Genomic DNA, 23,409 nt, shown 5'->3' on the forward strand with positions numbered 1-23,409 from the left:
ATCGCGGTAGCCATTCTGCCCTCCCTAGAAGGTTCCAAGCTCTGCCACAGGGACAGACATCTGGCCACTCAAGCAATTTGGCTCTTAGGCTTGAATTCCATTTTTTCATTTATAAAAACTAAGGGAGGGGCTCCTGGCAGGCTCAGTCGGTAGAGCGAGTGACTCTTGATGTCAGTGTGGTGAACCCCAAGTTGAGTGTAGAGATTATGAAAACTGGGATGCCTGTGTGGCTCAGTCATGTCTTCATGTCTGCCTTCAGCTCAGGTCATGATCCCAAGGTCCTGTGATCAAGTCCCCCATCAGGCTCCTTGCTCAGCAGGGAGCCTGCCTCTCCCTCTGCCTGCTCTGCCTGTTCTGCCTGTAGTTGTCTGTGCTTCTGACAAATAGATAAATAAAAATCTTAAAAAAAAAAATCTTTATTAAAAAAATGAAAACCAAGGGAACTATTCTTTCATTATTATTTCCATTAATTTCCTCCACCATGTTTTAAGTTTTCTAAAATGCTAACTTGGTTGGACTTCTCTGATTTTTTTTCTTCAAAATTTCCCATGTAGTTTCAGTCTATAATCTGAGGGCTTGCTTTGCTTTTTATCTTGCAGCCTTTTTGGTGAATTTTGTAAGTAAAATTTCAGAAGAGCTGCTTGCTTTAGTTTACTATTTCTCTTAACATCCCTTTTCACAAAGACAAGTCTGAGTTTACACATGACACTTTAATTTACTACTGACCAAAAAAAAAAAAAAATTACTATTGACTTCCTGTAAATCTGTAGCAATCATTTATTTGATCATGGTTAGTTTAAAAAGTAAGAGGGAAAGTTAGCTGAGTGTTTTGCCCAACAAAATTGAATTTGGGTTACTGATATTTATTAATATGAGACTTCTTTTTGAAACTGGAAACAAGGAGTCGGGTTTGTGGCTGGATTTTCAGACGTGTTTTCCAGGCCTTGACTTCTGTTTCTTTAATGACCTGCCACTAGGAGGTGCTGTTTTCTCACTGAAGGGTTTTATTTTTCTCTGACCTCTGCCTACAGAGCTTTGTGTCTGGGGGTGGTTTTCATTGGTGTTTTAAGTATTTTTAGTGTCTGGCTACATGTGTGAGAGTAAACTCAGGGGCTAATGTTAGAGTCCACCCTAGATGTGCATAATGCTGGTTTACATGCATAGTGCAGTGAAGGTAACATTTCATGTATGTCTGTAAATATTCGTGTGTACATATATGATGCATGCATCTTGCTTAGGATGCTCAAATATAATGACCGTGTATTTTACAAACCTGGGGCCAGGAAGCACCGTGGGACACACTCGTTGAACAGGTTGCTGCTTTGTAACCATCGGCACTTCCCTGTCTGCCTCTTCCTCCTCCCTTGACTACTCAGATTGCTGCCAGGAAAGCCATGAAAAAAACCGAAACTTCTAATTCTTTTTTTTTTTCCTAAAGGTTTTATTTATTTGAGAGAGAGAGAGAGAGAGAGAGCAAGCATGAGAAGGGGGAAGGTCAGAGGGAGCAGCAGACTCCCTGCTGAGTAAAGGGGGGGGGGGTGCGGGACTGGATCCCAGGACTGCAGGATCATGACCTGAGCCGAAGGCAGTTAGCCACCCAACCAACTGAGCCACCCAGGCACCCCAAAACTTAAAAGATTTTATTTATTTGACAGAGATCACAAGTAGGAAGAGGCAGGCAGAGAGAGAGGGGGAAGCAGGCTCCCCGCTGAGCAGAGCGCCTGATGTGGGGCTCAATCCCAGGACCCTGAGATCATGACCTGCGCCAAAGGCAGAGAGGCTTAACCCACTGAGCCACCCAGGCGCCCTGAAACTTTTAATTCTTAAAGCGAGCTTCTGGCAGAGTGATCTCCAAAATATTGTCACTTGACCTTCTGCAGTATCAGCTGGAAAATGTAGACGGAGCATTCCTTATCTGGTTCCAGATCGAACAGACCAGTTTAATTTATTTTTGGGCTTGCCATCTGCTAGCTGCTCTACAGGCACAGCCTCCTTTAATTGTCTTAACCTTTATAGTGCGGGTATTCTTATCTTGGAGAGAGCTGAGGTCTTTCGGCTGCTAAGGGATAGAGCAGAGATCCAAGCTCAGCGCTGTTAACAGTAATTCTCTCGCTCGCTGTGCGTTGGTCCTGGAGGACAATGGTCCCTGGGGTCACCCCACAGCCTGGTGCCAGTCGACTAGGACCGATCCGGCAGGTTAGCTAGTGAGACTTTGATCCATTGCCATCACTCCTGTTGACGATGGGCCCCGGGGAGCTTGGGGCAGGTGAAATTGCAGTGTTTCCCTTTACACATCCGTTGCCCAAACAGGGTCGGCAAAGAGGTGGGTTAAACTCAAATGTGCTGGCAATGAGCTAGCATACCTCCCTCATCTTGGACTGATACAGATCTCCAGATAGAGTAGCTAGAAAGAGTCTGTTTTTTTCATTTTGAAAGGAGACGCCCATGGCAATGAGGCGTGTGTCCAGCCCAGACTGTCCAGCCGGCCTCACCCTGGCCAGCTCCACTCTGCTCCCTGGTGGCCCCGGCTTCTGTTTGAGGACTGAGAGAAACTTACTCATAGCCTGGTTTCTGCCTTGGTGACTCAGCTCTGCCTTCTGAGGAATGTGGCCCTGCCCACCTTGTCGGCCTCCGGTGCCAGCAGCTCCTAGCTGAATTTGGTCCTATTTCCCTGTCTGCTCTGGTATAAATCAGAACCTAGCAGTCGAGTTCAGAGCCAGTGCAGGTGTCCTGGCGGCCTCCTCTGGTTTCACCTGCTGTCACACTGATACCCTTACACTGGGAGACACTGATTAGGAGGCCACGAGTCTCTCAGATTGGGGGAAAGCCCAGAGGCTCCCTCTCAAGCAACCTTCTGTCTCACCTCACTCATTAGAAGTGATGGACATGGAGAAAATGGACAGAAGGAACTAGAAAGGCCCTCATGGCATCTCTCATTTCACAGTTGAATCATGACCACAAGGTCACAGTGCTCTTTAGTGCAGAACCAAGTCTGTGGTACGTGCAGCAGGTTCTTTCCTCTGGGACAAAAGGTAAAGTGGTTCTTCTAAAATAAGAGCATCTTGGGCGCCTGGGTGGCTTGGCTGGTTGGGCGACTCCTTCAGCTCAGGTCATGATCCTGGAGTCCTGGGATCGAGTCCCGCATCAGGCTCCCTGCTCAGCAAGGAGTCTGCTTCTCCCTCTGATCTTCTCTCCTCTCATGCTCTCTCTCTGTCTCTCTGTCAAATAAATAAATAAAATCTTAAAAAAATAAAATAAGAGCATAGAGCCTTGGGGTACTCTGTCTGGAGACACTTATGTCTAGAACTTCTTAAAAATTGGAGGTTATTATTGGGAAACCACTGTGGGAAGCCAAGATGTGCAGAGGATGGGACAAGAGACATAATCAATTCACAAATAACTTGTTTCTGGATCCTTGAAATGGACAAGGCACGGCTTGGAGCATCTTCAGAAATTCTTTGGGTAAATTAACCCAGGTCCAAATGAACTTAAGATACTGAAGTCGGTCACAACCGTTGGTTAGAACACCAACATCCATCCTGAGCACATTTTTGATGGGTGCCCTATATGTATAGTTATTTTAAAATTAGATATATATAAAGTCATAAACAGAAACTTGGAAAGCATAAAAAAAGACAATTATTTTTTCCAAATGTTATTTAATAGAGCCTCTTGGGTCCAGGAAATATTACAAGCTTCGGTGCAAGCGAAGTGATCACTTTGATTCTCTTGCCACCAAAGTCCACAGTTGATTCAGGTTTCCTTAGTTTTTACTGATGTCCTTTTTCTGTCTCATGATACCGTGTCCTGTTTAGTTGTGTGTGTGTGTGTGTGTGTGTGTGTGTGTGTGTGTGTGTGTCTTTTTAAGCTCCTCTCGACTATGGCAGTATTGCAGACTTCCCTTATCTTTGACAATTTTGACCATTTTGAGGAGTGCCGGTCAGGTATTTTGTAGGATACCCCTCCACTGGGGGTTTGTCTGATGTTTCTCTCATGGTAAGACCCTAGGGTTCTGTGTTATGGGGGAGGAACACCGAAGTGCCATGCTCATCACACCATGTCAAGGGTACATACCGTCCCCATGACTTATGACTTACTACATTGCTCATCCGGCTGGGGCAGGCTCTGTCAGTATCTCTTCTGAGAAGATACTCTCACCAACCCCCATTCCCTTGTTGGAAGGACGTCACTATGTGCCACCCACAGTTAAGGAGGGGAGAGTTATGCTCCTCCATATTTATTTTTAAATTGTGTTTTAACACTTAGAAGTAGAGCAATTACAAGTCTGGCTCAAGGTCTATTTGTTGCATCATTTAATAGCTATCAAAGCTGAAAGAGTTCTTTTCTTCTTTAAAGATTTCATTTATTTTTGAGAGAGAGCCTGAGCAGAGGGGCAGAGGGAGAAGAAAAAGCAGAGTCGCTGCTGAGCAGGGAGTCTGGTGGGAGGCTCGATCCCAGGACCCAGAGATCAGGACCTAGGACCTGAGCTGAAGGCAGACACCTGACCGATGGAGCCACCCAGACAGCCCAAGAGTTCTTAATCAGTTGTGATGGTTTTATGGGTATATAAGTTGGATATATGCACAAGCGTGAACACTTTCAATGGGTGAAGTTGATTGTCAATTAACCTCAATAAAGCTGTTTAAGAAAGCAAAAAGCCAAGAGAGACACCTCATACAGTCTGGAATGAGAAGTGCACCCTTTGACTCTGCCTCTTATAGCACCGTTGATCTGTTAATTCTGTTTCCGAGTTTAGGTACACAAATAGGTCTTTAAGGGGAGACATCACTGTCCACAAAAAAATAACCTAGTGATGGAAATTTCTCTAGATTTTTTTGTTCTCAAATTTCTCCATAGCATGAGCTTCTTTAGAAAAAGCAAATCAGGGAGTGCCTAGCTGGCTCAGTCAAACGGCATGTGATGCTTGGTCTCAGGGTCATGGGTTCAAGCCCCATGATGGTCCAAGAGCTTACTTAAAAAAAAAAAAAAAAAAAGAAAGAAAGAAAGAAAAAAATTGGAACAGGTGTTTTTAGCTTTAGAAACTTACCAACAAACTGCAACATCTTTAAGTTCAACAACTTTTTAAGTACTTTGTTGCAAGACGAATCTCTGCGTGGGACAAAATGTTTTCTTGGTCACTTCTAATCCTATTTTAAAATATTGCAAAGATGCTTCCATATTTTAAATGTTCCTGATTTTATCAAAATAACTACATTGAAGACATTTCATAACATACTGTGCATTTAAGGTTTTCACGTGGGCTAGCTCCAGAACTTTATCTGGATATATTTCTTTATTCTAACCAAAGAAGCCAATCCAATAGCATTATATTTTCTGAGATTTTTCATAATCCATTTTTCCCATAAAACACAGATAAAATGTAAGAGGCAATTATAATGCTACATGTGGGAATTCTGAAGTCCAAACTGGCTGGTTCTTCTCGTAATTTGGCCACCTACTAGCTAGGGGACTTTGAGAAAGTTATCTAACTGCTCTGTGCCTTGGTTTCCCCATCGGAAAAAATGGGTATAGTGATGGTGCTTACCACATTGGGTTAGAGTGAGTGACCACAGGAAAAGCTCTGAAACATGGACCAATGCCCAGGGCAGAGCAAGTGCTCAGTGAATGTTAGGTATTATTAAAGTATAAAAGCTATCTTTTTTTTTTCTTTTTTTAGAGAGAGGGATTGAGGGGATGGGGAGAGGGAGAGAGAGAATCTTAAGCAGACTCCACATCCAGCTAGGAGCCCAATGCAGGGCTCAGCCTCACGGCCCTGAGATCATGACCTAAGTAAAAATCAAGAGTTGGACGCTTAACCCACTGAGCCACCCAGGTTCTCCGAGAGCTATCTTTCTAAATTTATTTTTTTCTCTATATCCAACATAGGGCTTAAACTCACAGCCCTGAGATCAAGAGTAGCGTGCTCTTCTCTTTGAGGTAGACAGGCTCCCCAGGTATTATTATGTTATTGAAACCTAAAACACACCTTGAAAATATATCTTCTCCGGGACATAGGGCCCACTCAAGAGACAGTACTTGTGTACTTCATGATTAAAACAACTGGCAAAGGATGTCTGGGTGGCTCAGTCATTTAGCATCTGCCTTCAGCTCCATCACAGTCCCAGGGTCCTGGGATCAAGTCCCGCTTCAGGTTCCTTGCTCAGCAGGGAACCTACTTCTCCCTCTGTACCCTCTCCCCCTGCTTGTGTGTGCGCTCTCTCTCTCTGGCAAATAAATAAAATCTTTAAAAAAAAAATAAAATAAAACAACTGGTAAACACTATGCCATAAACTGGGTTGTGATAGAAACATCTGTACTTCCATCCAAAGCTTCCATACACTAACATTGTTTTTTTGCTCGTTTCTTCAAGTCTGTGAATCTTCCAACAGCATTTACTGATAGAAGAATGGATTATAGTGTTGCCTGCTGTTTTCTTTGTATTATTTCTGCCATTTTGAAAAAGTGATTCTGTGGTGTCTTTGCTGTAATTAAGAACCTCAGGCTGTACATTTATCATTCCTTAATGAAATTTTGTAAATTACTAAATTGAGTATTGCATGACTTTAAGCACTAAAAAGAATGCAGTGGCTTGTATTCATGTAGTGGATATTGACTGATTGATTGATTGCAGGGTCTGAGCCCATGACCCTGAGATCAAGACCTGAGCTGAGAGGGGTGCCTGGGTGGCTCAGTGGGTTAAAGCCTCTGCCAGGGTCCTGGGCTCTTTGCTCGGCGGGGAGCCTGCTTCCGCTTCTCTCTCTCTCTGCGTGCCTCTCTGCCTACTTGTAATCTCTGTCTGTCACATAAATAAATAAAATCTAAAAAAAAAAAAAAAAAAGAGCTGAGGTCAAGAGTTAGCATCCAACGAACTACGCCACCCAGGACATTTAATTTTTAAGTCTCATTAATCACATTGGCCTCACAATATTTGTTAACACCTCAAGGCCCAACACACTTAGAGTGAGGAGTATCTTTATTAGTAGATGTAAATCCATGATCTCAATGATTTAGAACCTTTCAACCAACTTCTAAATTGATGATAACTGTTGTAACCATCAGGCCATTGTGGCCATTGAAGAGTTTGTCTTGGGAGTAGAAATGTCAAATGTCAAACGTGGACATTTTCTTGTTCTGTACCTGAAGTACTGGTATTTTACTTAATTGCAGTGAAGATAATATTTTGCAAGAATCTCTAAAGCCACATGCACATATGCTTACATTAGTTGATTAAAACTCAAGTTCCTTTAAGTAGACCCATGAGCACCAAACTCAGAATGTAAGCACATGAGTCAGGGTACTTTGATTTTTCGAAAAAGCCCACGGAGGCCCCATGCAGCGGTGTGGGTCAGGGAGTAGTAGGCTGGGGCATAGCTCCACACACCAGATGGAAGAAGAGGTGAACTTGGATGTGTGGGTAATAAGGATAGGGCAGGGGAAGTCAGACAGAAGAAAGTGCTCAATGGTGCTGTCTAGACAGAAGTAGTAGCCTGGGGTGAATAAAATGCCTTTCAGAAAGGCTTGGAGGGCACATTCCAGACGACCAGCTCAGAACACCTGCAACTGCGTAGTTCATAGACGGCAGGGCATCTTTTGAGCAGCCCTCCTTTATTTGGAGGATTTCAAGTCCTGCCTGCCCAAGACAGGAAACAGAACTCAACTTTTCAGCTGGTTTGTAGGTAGGACCCAGATCTAACTCGGGACTGCCAATGAGATGCACTCACAGGAGACTTATTCAAGAAGGAACAAAGAAAGGACACACATCACTCTCTGGCTCAAGTAACAGCAGAGACAGGCAGCTCTGGGGCACCAGAGGGTGTGTGGGGGGGTACTGGCCTGCAGGATGAGTCTCACTGGGACAGAGCTGTAACGCTATCTCCCCGGACCCAGTGGGAGTTGGGGGGCTTCCTTGTGTGGTGACTGGCCTAGTTCCTGGCTGTCTTTCCTCTTGCCTCTCTGGCTCTCCCAGAGATTCTATGAACTCGCTAAGAATCTTTTAATAATTGCCTCTTTTTATTTTCTCTCAAATTAGTTAGGGTATAATGTTGTTCGTAAATTGGCAAGTTGACAAAAACTCCATTAAAAACAAAGTCACTGAACTCTAATGAGAAAATTGTACTTGTGACCTTCATTGAACAACGAAGATCGGGCAAAAGAAAAAAAAGTGACATGGGAACGAGGACTCAGTGTGGGGGAAAAATACAGACACAAGAATAAGTTCTGTTGATACCTAGTGGTCCTAAATTTGCACTGGAAATATCCAGATGAATTTGTTGAGCATTTTATCTCTTTATTTACTTATTTTTTTAAAAAAGATTATTTATTTATTTATTTGACAGACAGAGATCACAAGTAGGCAGAGAGGCAGGCAGTGAGAGAGGAGGAAGCAGGCTCCCCACCAAGCAGAGAGCCTGATGTGGGGCTCGATCCCAGGACCCTAGGATCATGACCTGAGCCGACGGCAGAGGCTTTAACCCACTGAGCCACCCAGGCACCCCTTATCTCTTTTTTTAAATTTAATTAGATTTTTGGGGTATTTTATCTCTTTAAAAAACTCCCAGCTTTGTCCATCACCAAAAGCCCCAGAAGCAGTGACCAACTTAGTAGTCATAAATATTCCTTGCGCCCCGGTGATTGTCTTGAAATACCATTTCTCACTAAAAAGGACAGTAGGATGTCTTGAAGAAATGGCCGATTGCCTGTCTGTGCAGGGAACTTTCTGGAACTCTTACCAGAAAGCAAATAAATGATCAAAGATGAGTAGAATTGAGTCAGAAGTCCCAGCCAATTAGAGAGGCTCCCACTCGGGGCACCTGGGTGGCTCAGTCGGTTAAGTGTCTGACTCTCAGTCTCAGCTAAGTCTTGATCTCAGGGTCGTGAGTTCCGGCCCCATGGTGGGCTTGTGCTGGGCAAGGAGATGACTTAAAAAAAAAAAAGAGGCTCCCGCTCCTCAAAGAGAGGACAATGTGAACATCACTAACCATAAAAATGACAATGAACCAAAACATAATACATATACTTAAACATCCAAGAATTCACAATAACACAAAAACAAGCCAACAAACACCAATTGTTCCTTTTAGAAGATGTTAGGGAATTAACTATTTTGAAAACTGCCAAATAAAGGGAAAGATTCCGGCCTTTATCCTTCCTTTCCAATGCAAATGTTACCCACCTCCCCCCACCAAGTTGATGGGAAATTTCGCCCTACAGCAGTACTTCAGTCAGTAAATAAACAAGACATGATAACCTGAAACGTTACTCTCCACGTTTCCTGAATTTAGAATTTTGAATTTAGAATCTAAGCATGAAGCTGGAAATATAAGACAACTGGCCAGATAGAAACATACCACCATGTATGAAGCAATCTTCCCTTCAAAAAAAGAAAAAAAATCATACTTGAGAAAGCGGTGCCTGGGTGGCTCAGTCGTTAGAGTATATGACTCTTTGTCTCAGGGTCGTGAGTTCAAGTCCCACACCAGGCCTAGAGCTTGCCTAAAATAAATAAATAAAAAATAAATAAAACTTGCTGTTCTGCTAGGAAAGGAGTGTCTCACGTTGCTTCCTGGTTTCCTAGAACATCACCATTTATCTTTTTTTTTTTTTTTAAGATTTTATTTATTTATTTGATACAGAGAGAGACATCATACGTAGGCAGAGAGGCAGGCAGAGAGAGAGGGGGAAGCAGGCTCCCTGCTGAGCAGAGAACCCGATGCGGGTCTCGATCCCAGGACCCTGAGATCATGACCTGAGCTGAAGGCAGAGGCATTAACCCACTGAGCCACCCAGGCACCCCAATACTCTTATTCTTAAACTGTACACAAAGAAACCCAAGAACAGAAGCTGGAGCAAGGGCTTGATACCCTGACATTCCCATCAGCTTCATGGAAGGTCCTTGCGCATTCCGTCCTGCAACAACATTTAAAGAGCTCTTCCAGGAACCCAGACAACCAAATGGCCCCTAAAGCAAGCTCTGGTGTTGGTGTACAGATTTCTGGGAGAACTGAGGAAGAAGAGATTAATACGCCTGAAGAAAGTTTCACAGAGTGATAATTCAGATGAATTTGGATTTCTGCAGGAGAAGGAGAAAAAGTGGGGTGCGGTGAAGTGGTCGTGCGGGGAGAAGGCAGAATCACCCATTGGCTACTAAAAACTCGTATTTAGAAAGTGTGTTTCCACCTTCCACAGGGAATGGCTAGAGCCGCAGCAGCACGAAACCCAAGGTGGCAGTAGGTGCCAATCAACCCCGTTGTTCCAGAAGATGTGGCTACATTCACGGATGGTGGCTCCATAACTGGTTTACCCTACTCTACCCTGTTTATGCCAAACCTCCCCCATGCCCCACACTCCTTGTCTGCAAACTTCTCCTGGCAGGGGTGGGACTGGCCTGCAGGCCTGGCACAATCTGCTTCAGTGGCGCTTCCCCCCCTGTGCTTGCCATCTTGGACCGGAACAGGGCTCTGTGATTTTAAACTGGGGCTGGGCTGGGTCTACCGGATGTGGCCCCACTGTCTCCCACGGTATCATCAGCTGAAACCTGTTTTCTGGCCTGTGGTCAGGTCCACACTTGTACAAGCTCTAAGTGGCTCTGGCCCCAAGGACAGTGGGGGTAATTGGAAAGGTGGCGGCGGGGGTGGGGGGTGTCCCAGGGGCATGGAACTGACTTCCCCAGCAGACAGGGTCCTGGGGTCAGTATGAGAAAGACTGACCCATGACATGGCTGGCCGCTTTGGAGTGGGAATGTCTGGGGTGAGCTGGGAGATGATGGAGTCTGTGTGAGTTGGTCATTGAGACCGATGAATGACCCTGGTCTCCAACTGAGTTTGAGTCTGGATTTACCCCTTCAGAGTGTGAGAACCTGGCTACATCCTCTGGGTGTCTCAGGGTCGTGAGTTGCCTGCTCTTGGCTTTCTTTCCTTATAATTTGGGAATAAAAACACTTATCTCACTTAGTATAATTTTATGAGGATTGGTTTAATGTAAATGGACGTGACAGTGACCACAGAGAAGGGTCTCGGTCTGCATGGCCTCCTCGTAATCTGGAATCAGAGTCAATGCCTTGCATGTGTATTGTGTTCAGTGGTACCTTCCCCATGGGCCTTCTGTGGGCAAGGCACTTCTTAGCTCCAGGAGCTAAGAGATGAGTTTAGCTCCATGCACGCTGTCTCACTTCTCTCGCCTCGGATCTGGCTTGCTGTCAATCACCCACACTAACTGAAGCCTGTTGCATCATTAGTAACCCCAGCACCTACAAAAAACCATTGGTGACCATGTCCTGATATGCAGGAAATCTTCTAGGTAGCTTTGGAATGTGTTCTACGGACAGTGGCAGACTTATTTCCCATTTATTAAATTGCCCCGAGCAATAGTGCTGGTGCAATCTGAGCTCAGAGACTCAAAGGTGAGTAAGACACTGACAAAAATGCCAAGGAAAGGTGATGCATTCCATGAAAAAGGTCCAAGGAGACCCAGTCCTGGTTTAGAGGGAAGGAAAGCCTCACGGAGGAGGTAATATATTAGGGTGGGCTAGGCTTGTCGCAATATCGAACAACCCTCAACTACCAGGAGCCTACTGTCCCCAAAGCTGGCTTCCCATTCAGTCTCCGCAGCCAAAGCCCGTCAATCAGCAAGAGGCTCTGCTCACTGCAGCCGTTTCGGATCACCGGGTGAGTGAAGGTCTTACCTGAACTCGTACTTCACTGGGGAAGAGGGCATGGCACTGTGTATTCCCTCTTTACGCTACTACCTGGAAGTGGTGTTTACCTCCTCATTTAACAATTCCTTGTCCACAGCTGGCCATATGACCACACCTGACTTCAAAGGAGAGGGAGTGCAATCCTAGCCCGTGCCCAAGGCAGAAAACTAAAAACACCCTGTGAACAATGACAACACACTCATAACTACCGTGAGCGACTCTGCCCCCATGTGCAGAGACGGGTGTGAAGGAGAAGGGCTTTTCTGTGCACGAGGAGCATTAGGAGAGGAGCACATGTGGGGAGGTCTGCTTGCAGAGACCGGGTCCAAACAGGAATGCTCAGCAACGAGGTTGCAAAGGAAGATGGGTGACACTGTGCGAGCCATGCTAAGGAGGATGGATTTGATCCAAAAGACAGGGAGGGTTTTACAAAAGCTGCGTCTTAGGAAGGGTAATGGCGCTGTATGCAGGAGGGATCAGAGGGGAGCAAACTGGAGACAGGAGATCCCTTTGCTTCTTACACAAATCCAGGAAAAGGGTGATGAGGGCTTTTATTCAAGCGGTCTTTGAAGGAGGGAGGAAAGAAAGGGCTATCCCTATCAGGTCTTGGAGAGAAAGACTTGGCCAGATTTGGAACAAATTAGATACAAGGTGTAAAAAGATAGCGAGTCAAAGATAATTCCAAGATTTTGAGTCTAGAAGACTTCTATTACAGCCCGAGGAAAGCGTGGAAGATGGTCAAGCCTGGGAAGGAAGTTTGGGGCTTGTGGATTGCAAAGCACAGATTTTTATTTTGTTTATTGTTTCCCAGCACCTACAACACTGCTGAGCATATACCATGTGCTCAGTTATATTTGTTGCCTGTGTAATACTGGTAGAACACAAATGGAGAAGTTTCTGAGCTATTTTTAATGCAGAAAGGCAGTCCTTCATGACGTCAATATTAGAAAGGCAGATTTACCTACCTGAAGCCATTAGAGGAGATGAGATGTCAAGAAAGTGTAGGAAGGAAGGCTCAAGAGACAACTTTGGGAACCTTGACCTTTAGGGGCCAGAAAGTAGGACCAGAATCCAGGGAAGGTGAGCCTTTGAGGATGGGATCCATCAGTATGGGATGTGGGGAGTAGGTGAAGGATGCCGGTGAAAGACCCTTCTTCCCCCAGTTGTTAACTAATTAACTGCTCTTTTGCCTTTCTGTAATCAGGATATTGTTAAGGTTGGACCACTCAGAGGTCGTCTTATTGGTTTCATCCCTTAGTCATATTTATCCTAGAGGCCACCTCTGTTGAGGTGCGATTGCAAACAGATGCTTTAGCTAAGCATAGAACAGCCCTCATAAAAGGAGCCTCAAAGCTCACTATGGGACAGTCCCTGACTGTAATGATGTCACATCAGGTCCAGATTTGTCTTAGTAGCCAAATTGTCAAAGCCTAAGAATTAACACCGGGAGCCCGGTAAGATTACATTTGGTGAGCAACTGGAGTCTCTGGTCCCCCAGCCAGGGAAAGCTGGACACACATCCCAGCAGAGGGGAAGAGGCAGCAACGGCCATGGCCACGGCACCGGGAAGGAGGGTCGTGGCTGGAGGGGGAGGCTGGGTCAAGGAGCAGTTCTGGTTTTTGTTTAGGTTTGGAGGGTTAGAATTGAGACCTAGTCATAGAGCAAGGTAGAGACTGCACAGAAATGCCAGAGAGAGCGAGAGAAACCATGGCTGGCATCAGGGAGGTGGACGGAAGGCTTGTCTCCCGGCGCAAAGTGTCACCTCTAGGAGAGGAGGAGAGCGGTGGATTCACTCTCGTTGCTCCTCGGTACTCACCTTGGGCCCACATGGGCGGGGCACAGTTCATGCTAATGGCCACCACCACGCAGGTCGCTGAGTTTTACTCACCTTCCGGGCCATGGCCTGCTCTTTCCCTTCTCCCCGAGGGGAGGAGGCGGCGCGGGGCTCTGCGCTGGGCGGGAGCGGGCGAGGGGGCGGCAGGCCTGGGAGGGGTGAGCCGGAGAGGCGGCCGGGCGGCCGGGTGGCGGGGCGGGCCCGGGGAAGCCACACCCTGAAACTACCTGCCCGGGACAGGAAGAGTGAGGGCGAGAGCGACCGCCGGCGGCCGGCACGCCGGACTGCGACCGGAACTCCGCACGCTCCGCGCCCCCGGCGCCCCCTGCTCCCCCGCGCGCCCTGCGACCCCCGCGCAAGCCCGCGCGACCCTCGCCCCGGTGAGCCCCGTGCGCCCTCGGGCGCCCCGCGCCCTTCGTGTCCCCCGCGCCCCGACGACGATGGGAGCCAGCCGCCCGCGGGGACCACGCCTCTGAGACTCGCGACCGGCCACCGGGACCATGAAGAGCAATCGCGCCCGCAAGGGCGGAGGGGGCTCCAAGGACCTCCGCGCGGGACTCAAGTACAGCTCGAGGCCTGAGGTGGGAGAGGGGCGCGGGCTTTGCGCGCGTCGTCGGGGCCCGGGAAGCCACCCCAAGTGGCCCGGAGCTGGGCGCTGCGCGCGGGCGCATAGGGCCCCGGGCGCTGTAGCGCGGCGCTTTGTCTTGGCAAAGGGAACCGCTCCATTGCCCATTTGTGGCCCCGGCGCTGGCCGGCCCGGCAGGTGGAATTTCCTGTTCCGCGGGTGCCTGGCGGACCTTTGGTACCAGCCCTGCCCCGCGCCAGCCGGCCACGGTGGAGGCGCAGCCCACAGGTCCTTGGAGACGCCGAATCTCTCCCCCGTCCTTTCCCTGACCTGAAAAAAGGGCTCCGTCTCAGTTCCTCCATTAACTCCGTGCTCTTACCGCACATCTGGAAAGAACCAGGGGTGGAGGCACGGTGATTTGGGGTGAGGAAGGGAGGTTTCGTGGGCTTTGGAGCCAGAGCCTCCGCGGGAGTTTGCTTTTTTCCTTCCCGGTCAAAAGGCATTTTGCGACCTCTGTCGAGGGCGACTGGGAGACCAGAGCTAAGGTGGTGCTAAAGTTCTAACGATTTCAGGGTTGGGCTTCCCTGGGCTTCAAAGAGGGAATGGAGCCCTTTGGGAAGGTGATTCTCTGGGAAGGGATGTGAGACCATGTATCTTGAGCCTTTTGGAAGATCCCAAAGTTCGCAGCTCCTGTTAGACAAAACAATGAAAGACCTCTTGAAAGATCTCAAGGATGTTAAACCTTAGTGCGAAGACTTGGGCATAGGTTGTTCCTTTATTGAAGGACACACAGGTGGCGGCACCCAGGCGGGACTAGCAACTAGGACTCTACCTCCGTCTAACTGGGACCTTGGTTTCCCAAAATGCCAGCGAACTCTGGCTCACAGCAGACACTTAACAGGCGCTCAGAGGCAGGGCTCCCTTTGCAGGGAGCTTTCCCCTCCGTAAATGATGGGGGGCTCTGCACCACCAGCTCTCACTTTCTCTCCTGTCCTGGTCCAGAAACATCTGCTGGCGCACATTGTGGCCGTTGCTCTACGTCAGGCCACAGTTTGTAGCTCTCTGAAATCAATATTTTTTCTCCAAGTGGCTGGTGACTGGGGGAGTTTGCAGAAGGCCAGATCCTGGGGCTGCTGTGATTAGCCGGACCCCAAATAACCATCAAGGCTGGGTTACTCTTGTTTTCTCCACATTTCACTTCCTGTGTGGAAGGAAGCACGGACAGGGCAGCCAGCCCAGAGGCTTGGGACTGGGTTCCTGCTGAGCCTCCCTGCCTGAGGCCAGTTCGACCCCATGTATGCCTTTTATTTTCACTTCTATAACTGCCATGTTTATGAATCCCTGATAATCCCCTCCTGGGGTTCGAGCCTCCTGCCTCCTCAGCAGAGGGCAGCAAATACTGTTTGGTATTTGCTATTTCAGGTTTTTTTTTTTTTTTTTTTTTTTTCAGAATCCGCCCCCCCCCTCCACCCCCCCCCCCCCCCCCCCCCCGCCAGCCACTTCCCCTTCTGGGATTCCATAGTCTTGTCTGTGCTACCCACATGCCCTCCAGACCAGGGGCCAGGCCTGGGGCTCATCTCCATGCTCCCCCTGGAGCCACAACAGCCAGCTTTCTTTCATCACCTGCAAGCCCTTGCTTATTTTCCCCCTAGGCCCCTGCTGGTTTTCTCATCTTCTGTGAGCTCACGCGTTCTCTCTTCCATTGGGTTTTCCCCTCCATTTCTGGTTCTGCAATTTTCCTTCACAGAGATCACCCTGTCATTTCTCCTGCCAGGCTCCATTGAACCAACTCTACCTAATCCCAGGCCAGGAACTGTTGGAGGGAGGGTTCTCAAAAACAAATAAGATACAATTGCTTCCCTTAAGGAAATCACAATCCTGAGAGTCGTGCTGAGAGACGGGTGTAAAAATTAGATATGATGCAGCGTATCCTGAAGAAAGTAGCCGACTGTTCCCAAAGCTCATTTCCATTTCTCCAAGATGTCCTCAGATACTCCTTCCCACCCCATGCCTTCGCAGAAATCTCATTCCTGGGATCACCTTACAGTGTTTGCGGTCAGGGTCTGTAGACTTGGCCTTGACCTCCCTGACCAGGAGGTGCAGCTGCTGTCCCTGGTTTTGCTCTGTGTGTCAGCAGAGCCTGGAGGGGTCGTGCTGAGCCCCTCAGGGGGACTATTGCTTTTGACTGCCGATTTCTGGCTACTTCCATTCCTGCATATGGGTGGAGAAAGTCTCTGTCTGGAGGTTCTCATATTTGGCTGCATCCTTCCCTAGGCCGATGACGGTGAGCCTCGCCCCACCCCAAGCTGTTCCCATCAAGCAGGAAGTGGCCACCACAGTGTTCCCTACTGTCCCCAAGGCCCTACTGACGTATGCATTGTGTCTGGGGATTGTGTGAACCCTCCCTCCATGATAGCTAGTGTAAAGATGCCAATTATTATGACCAGAACTGGGAAGCCTGCCTCACTGAGTGCCCAGTGTTGAATCTTTGCTAGAGCTATAAAAGTGCTTAGACGTCCATTGGTGCCTTCTCAGATCAGGAGTGGCCTGGGTGGGACTCAGTATCCACTAGGCACATGGAGACCCGAACTGGGAAATCAGGTGTGGGGGCTAGGCTCTACAGCTCTGGCTATTCAGAGAGTTGTCTCTTTGTGAACTGGTCACACATTCACTCATCCATGTAACAAATATTTATTAGATACCCACTGACTGAGCACGTGCCAGGTTCTGGACAATAACACGAGAAAGACCCCGGTCAGAGAGCCCCTGCTTGCAGGGGACATCAGTATAGTGTGGAATACAGGAAATTAAGTTCTGTATGTATGGTAAGCACTAGAGTCCGGAGAAGCCTGGGCAGAGTGCAGGAGATACTTAGGAGGCATCTAACCCAGGTTCAAAGGCTCAGGGTAGGGGAACTGGGGCATGGGGCCATCTGTGATGTGGTGGCGGAAGTGTCCGACATGATGGAACCAAGACCTGCTGCCTCCACTTTCCTGGCAGGAGATCTCAGAGATGTTACCTAATGTCGAAGCCTCAGTTTCTATGACTATAAAATGGGGATGACATGTGTGTTATAGATTTGCTGCAAGAATTAATAGGGATACTTTACATCACAGCCCTTTGTAAGTTGCAGCGTGGTACACACATCACACGGGTTGGATTTCTGAGTTGGAAAAGACCTGGAGACCAACAGGAAGGTGCGTTGTATCGGTAGGAGGCCTGTGCAGAGGCCTGGAACCCCGGCTGGCACTGGGGCACTGGCCTCCCAGAAGGGCCGGCCTGCCCTGCTGAACACAGGGACTCTCTCTGAGGAGCTGAGGGAAACGAGAGCACCCTTTATGTAGCTTCTGTGGGAAAGATCCTTCTACAGGAAGGAAATGTGAGCCCAAGATCAAGGCAACTGACTCCTTCTTCCCTTCTTCCTCCCGCTGCCCCCTCCCCACCCCGCCCAGACTTTAAAACAACTTCCTTCTTGCCGGGCTCTCTCAGAGGCCCTTGTGCTGAGAAGAGGTATGCAGGGGGTGAGGGGAGAGTAGAGAGGGTGGGCAGTGGGAAACCAGGATGGTTCTTTAGGTGGGGACTCATTTCCTGGGTGCTGTGAATGAACAGGGAGGCTGCCTACTCCGGGGGGGCCTCCAGTCCTGGGAAGACCTGGACCTTCATGGCCTCATTTAGGAGATGGGAAAACTGAGGCAGAGAAGACAACCCTAGCTCGGTAGCTGCCAAGTCAGAAGCCCAGGGCATCTAAATCCATGGGACAGTCCACAGTGGGGGTGGTGGGGGTCTTCCAGAGCTGGCTTGTTGGTGGTAGTGCCCCATCATCACAGCCCCCCTCCCCACTTGGACCTCTCATGCTGTGGCCCCAGGGGGGATGGCTACCTGCACTGTGGCTGTGGCCATGGCCGGTGGCCATGGCTGGTGGCCACTGTGGTGCTGGAGTTCCCTGGTGTCAGTTCCTTCTCTGGCCTCTGGTCCTACCCAGACTGTTGGCTCATGTCTCTCCTAAGAGAGAAAGTCTGTTCTTAGAAGAAGAGAGTGTGACCCAGCCCCTCAGCCCAAGGCCTGAAGATGTTGCTTTTGACATTGTACATATACTACTGGAGTGTTCAGATCATTGCTAGCATTTGGTGAGCATAGAGCATGTATTATACCTCTTAGTATTATTTTCACCCCTTCATAGGTGAGGAAAGTGGAGCACAGAGAGGCTAAGTAACTTGCCTGAGGTCACAGAGTGAAACAGTAGTGGGATTGGAATCTGAAGCCAGGCAGTCTAGCTCTGCTGTGTTCTCCTTGGCCTGCTGGAGTGTCAGACCGTGGGCTCAGGACTGGATGGATTACTGAGGCTAAGAATGAGCTTGATTTGGGTAGAAACTGGATTTCTCTTCTCAGGACGTTTCTGAGATGCTGGGTGCTTACCATAATTATCATGGCCAGTTTGTAGATGGGAACGGGAACTTCTGGGCTTCCCTCAGAACCCTCACTCAGGCTGGCCGTGGTGAGAAGGTGCTTGGGGTTTGTTCTCAGACAGTAATTGCCCCTTTTTCTTTGTTAAGAACTTTTCCAGAAGCAGGTCTACTAAAATTTCTGGTTTGGAATCTCATATTTTCTGAATTTGCGTAGTTTGTCCAGGCTTAGCAACAGAATCCTTAGAATCCTTGGGACAGTTGGTGAACTGGTCAAAATCTCAGATCCTTTGTTTCTCTGACTTGGTGATGTTAGTGAAAAGGTAGAGCGGAATAGGATTACAACCATTTCTACCCATCACTCAACGTTCATTATCTCTCTCTCTCCTCACAGCAACTCTAAAGGAAAAAAAGCCCAGTTTACAGATGAGACTACTGAGGCTCAAAAGGTTTGCATAATGGCCCAAAGGCAATTAGAGGTATACCAGGGTTCAGACCTAGATCTGTGTGACTTCAAAGCTTAGATCTTAACCGCAAAGCCATTATACAGTTGTATTCCAAAGGTGATGGTGATTGATGCATATCCCCAGCAAAATTTTGGAACACGTCATTAAACAGAGAGTGGTAAGCACCAGGCGCCAACACAAGTCCACAAAAACCTCTCACACCAGACTCGTCTGGTTTCCGCTTTTGATGAGGTTACTCATCTGGTGGACCAGGAGACTGGCAGGAGATGTGATTTCAACAAGGCTTTGAACAAAGTGTAGTCTTATTTATTATACACATGATTACAATTATAAAGGCAGTTTTAAAAGGAAGAAGGCAAAAATTCACCTACCCAAGCCAACACATTAGGTTGTTTACGATTTACTCTTACCTGCCTTACCATATGTGTATGTTTTACCCAGTTCCTTGCTGTGGAGACAGTTTGGGTCCTGGGGAACTGCTGTACAAGCCTTCTATCAGCTTAGCATGGTGGCGGGTGGGGGGCTGGAAGACAGTGAGGTCTGGTAGATTTGGTCTTTGCCCAAGAGGGTCCTTTCATGGATAGCGTCACTCTGTGCCATACCTGGGGGCTGCTCTTGCCTTGTTCCTGGGTTCTGGGCCATTTCTTGTTCCTAGCAATTCTTTTTTCATTTTTAAATTTATTTGACCGAGAGAGAGAGCACAAGCAGAGGGAACAGCAGAGGGAAAGGGAGAAGCAGGCCCGTTGCTGAGCAGGGAACCCGATGTCGGGGCTTGATCCTAGGACCCCAGGATCGTGACCCAAGCTGAAGGCAGCCACCTAACCTACTGAGCCACCCAGGCGCCCCATTGTTTACTAACAATTCTGGTGAAGTCTTGGAGCATTTGCTTATCAGCTTTGTAGATGACAGCCTCCTGGGAGGGAAAGGCCAATACCTCAGATGACTTAATTCTGAGTCAGAAGGACCTGGACAGCCTGTATGGTGGGGTGTCGGGAATTGTGTCCATCTTCGTTCAGAGTAAATGCCACGCGCCACCTTAACACTGGAAACAGAAACCACCTTCCTCCCACGACTGGGATGTGAGGAGATGGGGGAGAAACAAGCAGGGCGCCACGGGAGAGCCAATATATTGAGTCAACGGCAAGCTCACTAAAAGCCAGACATGTTCCGTGGCTCCCTAAAATGTAAAGGAAATTCCTCCTTCCCCACATTTGTATTTGGTTACACCCTTTAAAATTATTATTAAGAAGACTAAGATATACATATTTAGAGACAAGTTGGATAACTCAGATAAATAAAAAGAATTGAGAAGTGGGAGAAAGAGCCCTAGAAAAACATTTTAATAATTTGGTATTGCCTATGCATTTCTCAAAAAGAAAAAAGGTGCTTCTTTTTCTGAATACAAAAGTTAGGAAGGTTTTTTTTTGTTTTTTTTTTTTTGTTTGTTTGTATCAATCGACATAGAAATATGCAAACTAGAAAGCAAAGACCTCTGAAATTCTTTCTCCTTGGTTTTATAACCCCTATAAATAGTTTGGCTTATATTGTTCCCACAGTCTTTTTCTTTTTCTTTTTTTTTTTTTAAGATTTTATTTGTTTATTTATTTATTTGAGAGCGAGTGAGAGAGAGAGGGAAAGCCCCAGCATGAGCAGGGGGGAGGGGCAGAGGGAGAGGGACAAGCAGGGGGCCTGATGCTGGGTCAGGACCCTGAGATCATGACCTGAGTGGAAAGGCAGATGCTTAACCGACTGAGCCACTCAGATACCCCTGGGTCATTTATTACTTGTGTTGACCCATGCTGGGACTGTGGAACAAGACAGCCCATTTCTACCATCCTTAAAGAGCAGGTGGTTGACCTTGAGACGGTGAGAGGCTGGGACTGAGGGGTGTTTGGGGTTCTAGCGAACCCTTGAGAAGTCATCTGACTAAAACAGAGGAGGAAGGGCCCTCCTTGGGAGCCTCTCAGAGGAGACACCAGAGTTGACTTTAGAGGAATGGGAAGTACCTATATGTTTTTTGACTCCCCCCTCCCCCAGCATTTTAACCCTGTATCTTAGAGGATGCCTGGATGGCTCAGTTGGTTAAGTGTCTGCTTTTGACTCAGGTCATGATCCCAGGTCCTGGGTTCGAGTCCCACATCCGGCTCTCTGCTCAGCAGAGAGCCTCCTTCTCCCTCCCCCTCTGCCTGCTGCTCCCGTACTTGTGCTCTCTCTGTTAAAGAAATAAATAAAATTTTTAAAAAATCTTAAAAAACACAAAACATTGTATCTTAGAGTTTTTTCATGGTATTACCTACCCTTTGAAAATCCATTTTTGATTTGTGCATAAGCTTTCATCAAGTGGCTATATTATCTTTTATTATTATTTATTTTTAGTATTTGTGTTAATTGAATGTATTATTGGACAATTAATGGAAATCGAGCCATCGGGATAAGGGAGGTAATTGACAAATGACTGCTGTGCAGACCATGCCCGTCCCTGTTTGCATTATGCTGTTGAAATCTGGACACTGTGTCTTCACGGGAATATTGCTACCTGGGAGGTTGCAGATGGCCAGAAAACACATCGTTTGAATCATTGAGGGGAACGTGTTTAGCCAGATCAGGAGCAGACTCGGAGTAGGACTGCGTCTGGAGTCAAGGGCTGGCTCTATCGCAGTGCTAATGTGCGGGGGTTATTGTGACGCTGATCACGCTGGTGTGACCAGAGAGCTTCCTAAGATTGGCAGGAAAGGAAAATACTATCCCCTCCCCCAACTCTGGAAGGTATGGCCCTTGGAGCACAGGAGATGACGTGGTGTCTACAGCCTGTCTCAGCTCTAGGAATGTGATTCCAAGGACACATTTCTAGGTTTTCACTTTCCTGCCCTTCTGCTTGCACCACCGGGATTCTGGCCCCCGACTGTGGACTTGGGCCTCCAGATGCCTTTCCCTCAGGGCCCTGCTTACTTGCTTCTCCAAGCCTCTCACTCACACTGACCCTTCTGTTTATTGCTCTCTAAACGTGCCTGACGTGGCTTTGGGAATCTAGTCAGTTCCAGGAAGCGGGTGGCTGGGGCTTTCCCTACCTTCTGGAGATCCATGGGTGTCCGAGGCAGCTGTTAAAAAGGGTTAGCGGAAAAGCTGTTGCACAGACCGTGGTGCCTGCGTGAAATACTACTCAGCAATAAAAAGAACACGCTCCCGGTGTCTGCGATGACTCAAAGGATTCTCCAGGAATTTTGCTGAGCAGAAGAAGCCAGCAATCTCAAAAGATTTTATCCTGGATGATTCATTTCTATGACATTTTTTTTGCAAGGACTACATTAGAATAAGAGGCTAGTTGAGCAGGGAGGGGGCAGGGAGACGGGGGGCGTGGCTACGGAAGGGTGGCGGCTGGAGGACCACCCTCCCCCGGCCATAAGTTACAAGGAACTGAACACACACACGCCAGTGAGTCTGAGTAGAACGAGAAGGCTGCCTCAGTGGGTTATTTCAGCTTGTGGTATTATGATACAATTTTACAAAACGTTACCGTTGGGGGAAACCGGACAGAGTGTACAAGGGATCGCTCCTTGAACTATTTCATATAACTGCACCTAAACCTAGTTCTCCCAATAAAAAAATGAAGTAAAAAAAAAAAAAAACAAGTAACAAAAAACATCAGCTTGTGAAATCGGAAGGCGGGTTCAGTGAGAAGTTGAGGAAAGAATGCAAAGAGTTGCATGGCGCTGCCCTCCCCTCATGACTCTCTCGTTTCGCTTCAGGTGTAATCTCTGTTTGGGCTGCTCTGGGCAGATGCATGTGCTCCCTGAATCTGGGGACTGGGCGCAGGAGGGGAGAGGGATCGCAGGAGATTAAGGACGAGGACCAGCTAGACAGGAGGAGGAGGAGCCCGGGGTAGGGCAGGGGCTGCTGGTGGCATTCTTTCCCACCTGATCTGGAAGCAGAGATGGAATTCTAAGGTTGAATTACAAAAGAGGTTGTGTCCTGCGGGGAACACGTAATTGAAAGCTAGGAGAGGAAGAGGCTGGGAGAGTCCACACTTAGGTGGGCCTGCCCAAAGCAGGTGGCCAGGCCAGGGCTGACACTAGAGAGCTTAGGAGGCTGTCAACAGAACCCTGGGGGGTGGACTGACCATTCTCTCCCCTTCCAGGTAGATGAAGGTACCTTGGGGATATGAGACTGGAAACTCTCCTGAGCCCTGGTTCCCCAGAGAGTCTCACCTTGCCCCCGTAAGCTCCCCAAGTGTGGCTATGGAAAATGAGGTCCCTCAATCAATCAACCAACTAACCAATCAAGTGCTCCCTCTGGGCAAGGTCCTAAAGGGGGTTGAGGAGAGAAGCAGTATGAAAAAGAAACAGGGGTAACCTGACCCCCTAGAACTGCCTGGTCTTAGCATGGCACTGAGGTATCGCTGATGCCAAGTGGATGGTACAGGTCATAAGGGAGGTGGGGTTCCAAGAGAA

At 48.0% G+C, this 23,409-nt stretch overlaps 1 protein-coding gene and 1 long non-coding RNA gene across 2 annotated transcripts in view; one reads left to right on the top strand and one right to left on the bottom strand.

Moving 5' to 3' along the window:
* Nucleotides 1–6: 6 nt before the first annotated feature.
* LOC309840870 lies at nt 7–13,670 on the bottom strand. Its single transcript, XR_014298832.1, has 3 exons — nt 13,581–13,670; nt 9,397–9,492; nt 7–3,218 (listed from the first exon to the last, which is right to left on the bottom strand). It is a non-coding gene; the product is annotated as an uncharacterized lncRNA (long non-coding RNA).
* Nucleotides 13,671–13,674: 4 nt separating this feature from the next.
* Nucleotides 13,675–23,409, top strand: part of ST14 (ST14 transmembrane serine protease matriptase) — a 40,273-nt gene continuing 30,538 nt past the window's right edge. Inside the window, exon 1 of the mRNA XM_082683372.1 lies at nt 13,675–14,107. Coding sequence (XP_082539498.1) covers nt 14,027–14,107 — 81 coding nt within the window. The 5' untranslated portion in view covers nt 13,675–14,026. The remainder of the gene's footprint in view (nt 14,108–23,409) is intronic.

This window comes from Mustela nivalis (genome assembly GCF_964662115.1).
Source record: "Mustela nivalis genome assembly, chromosome: 9".
Lineage (NCBI taxonomy): Eukaryota > Metazoa > Chordata > Mammalia > Carnivora > Mustelidae > Mustela > Mustela nivalis.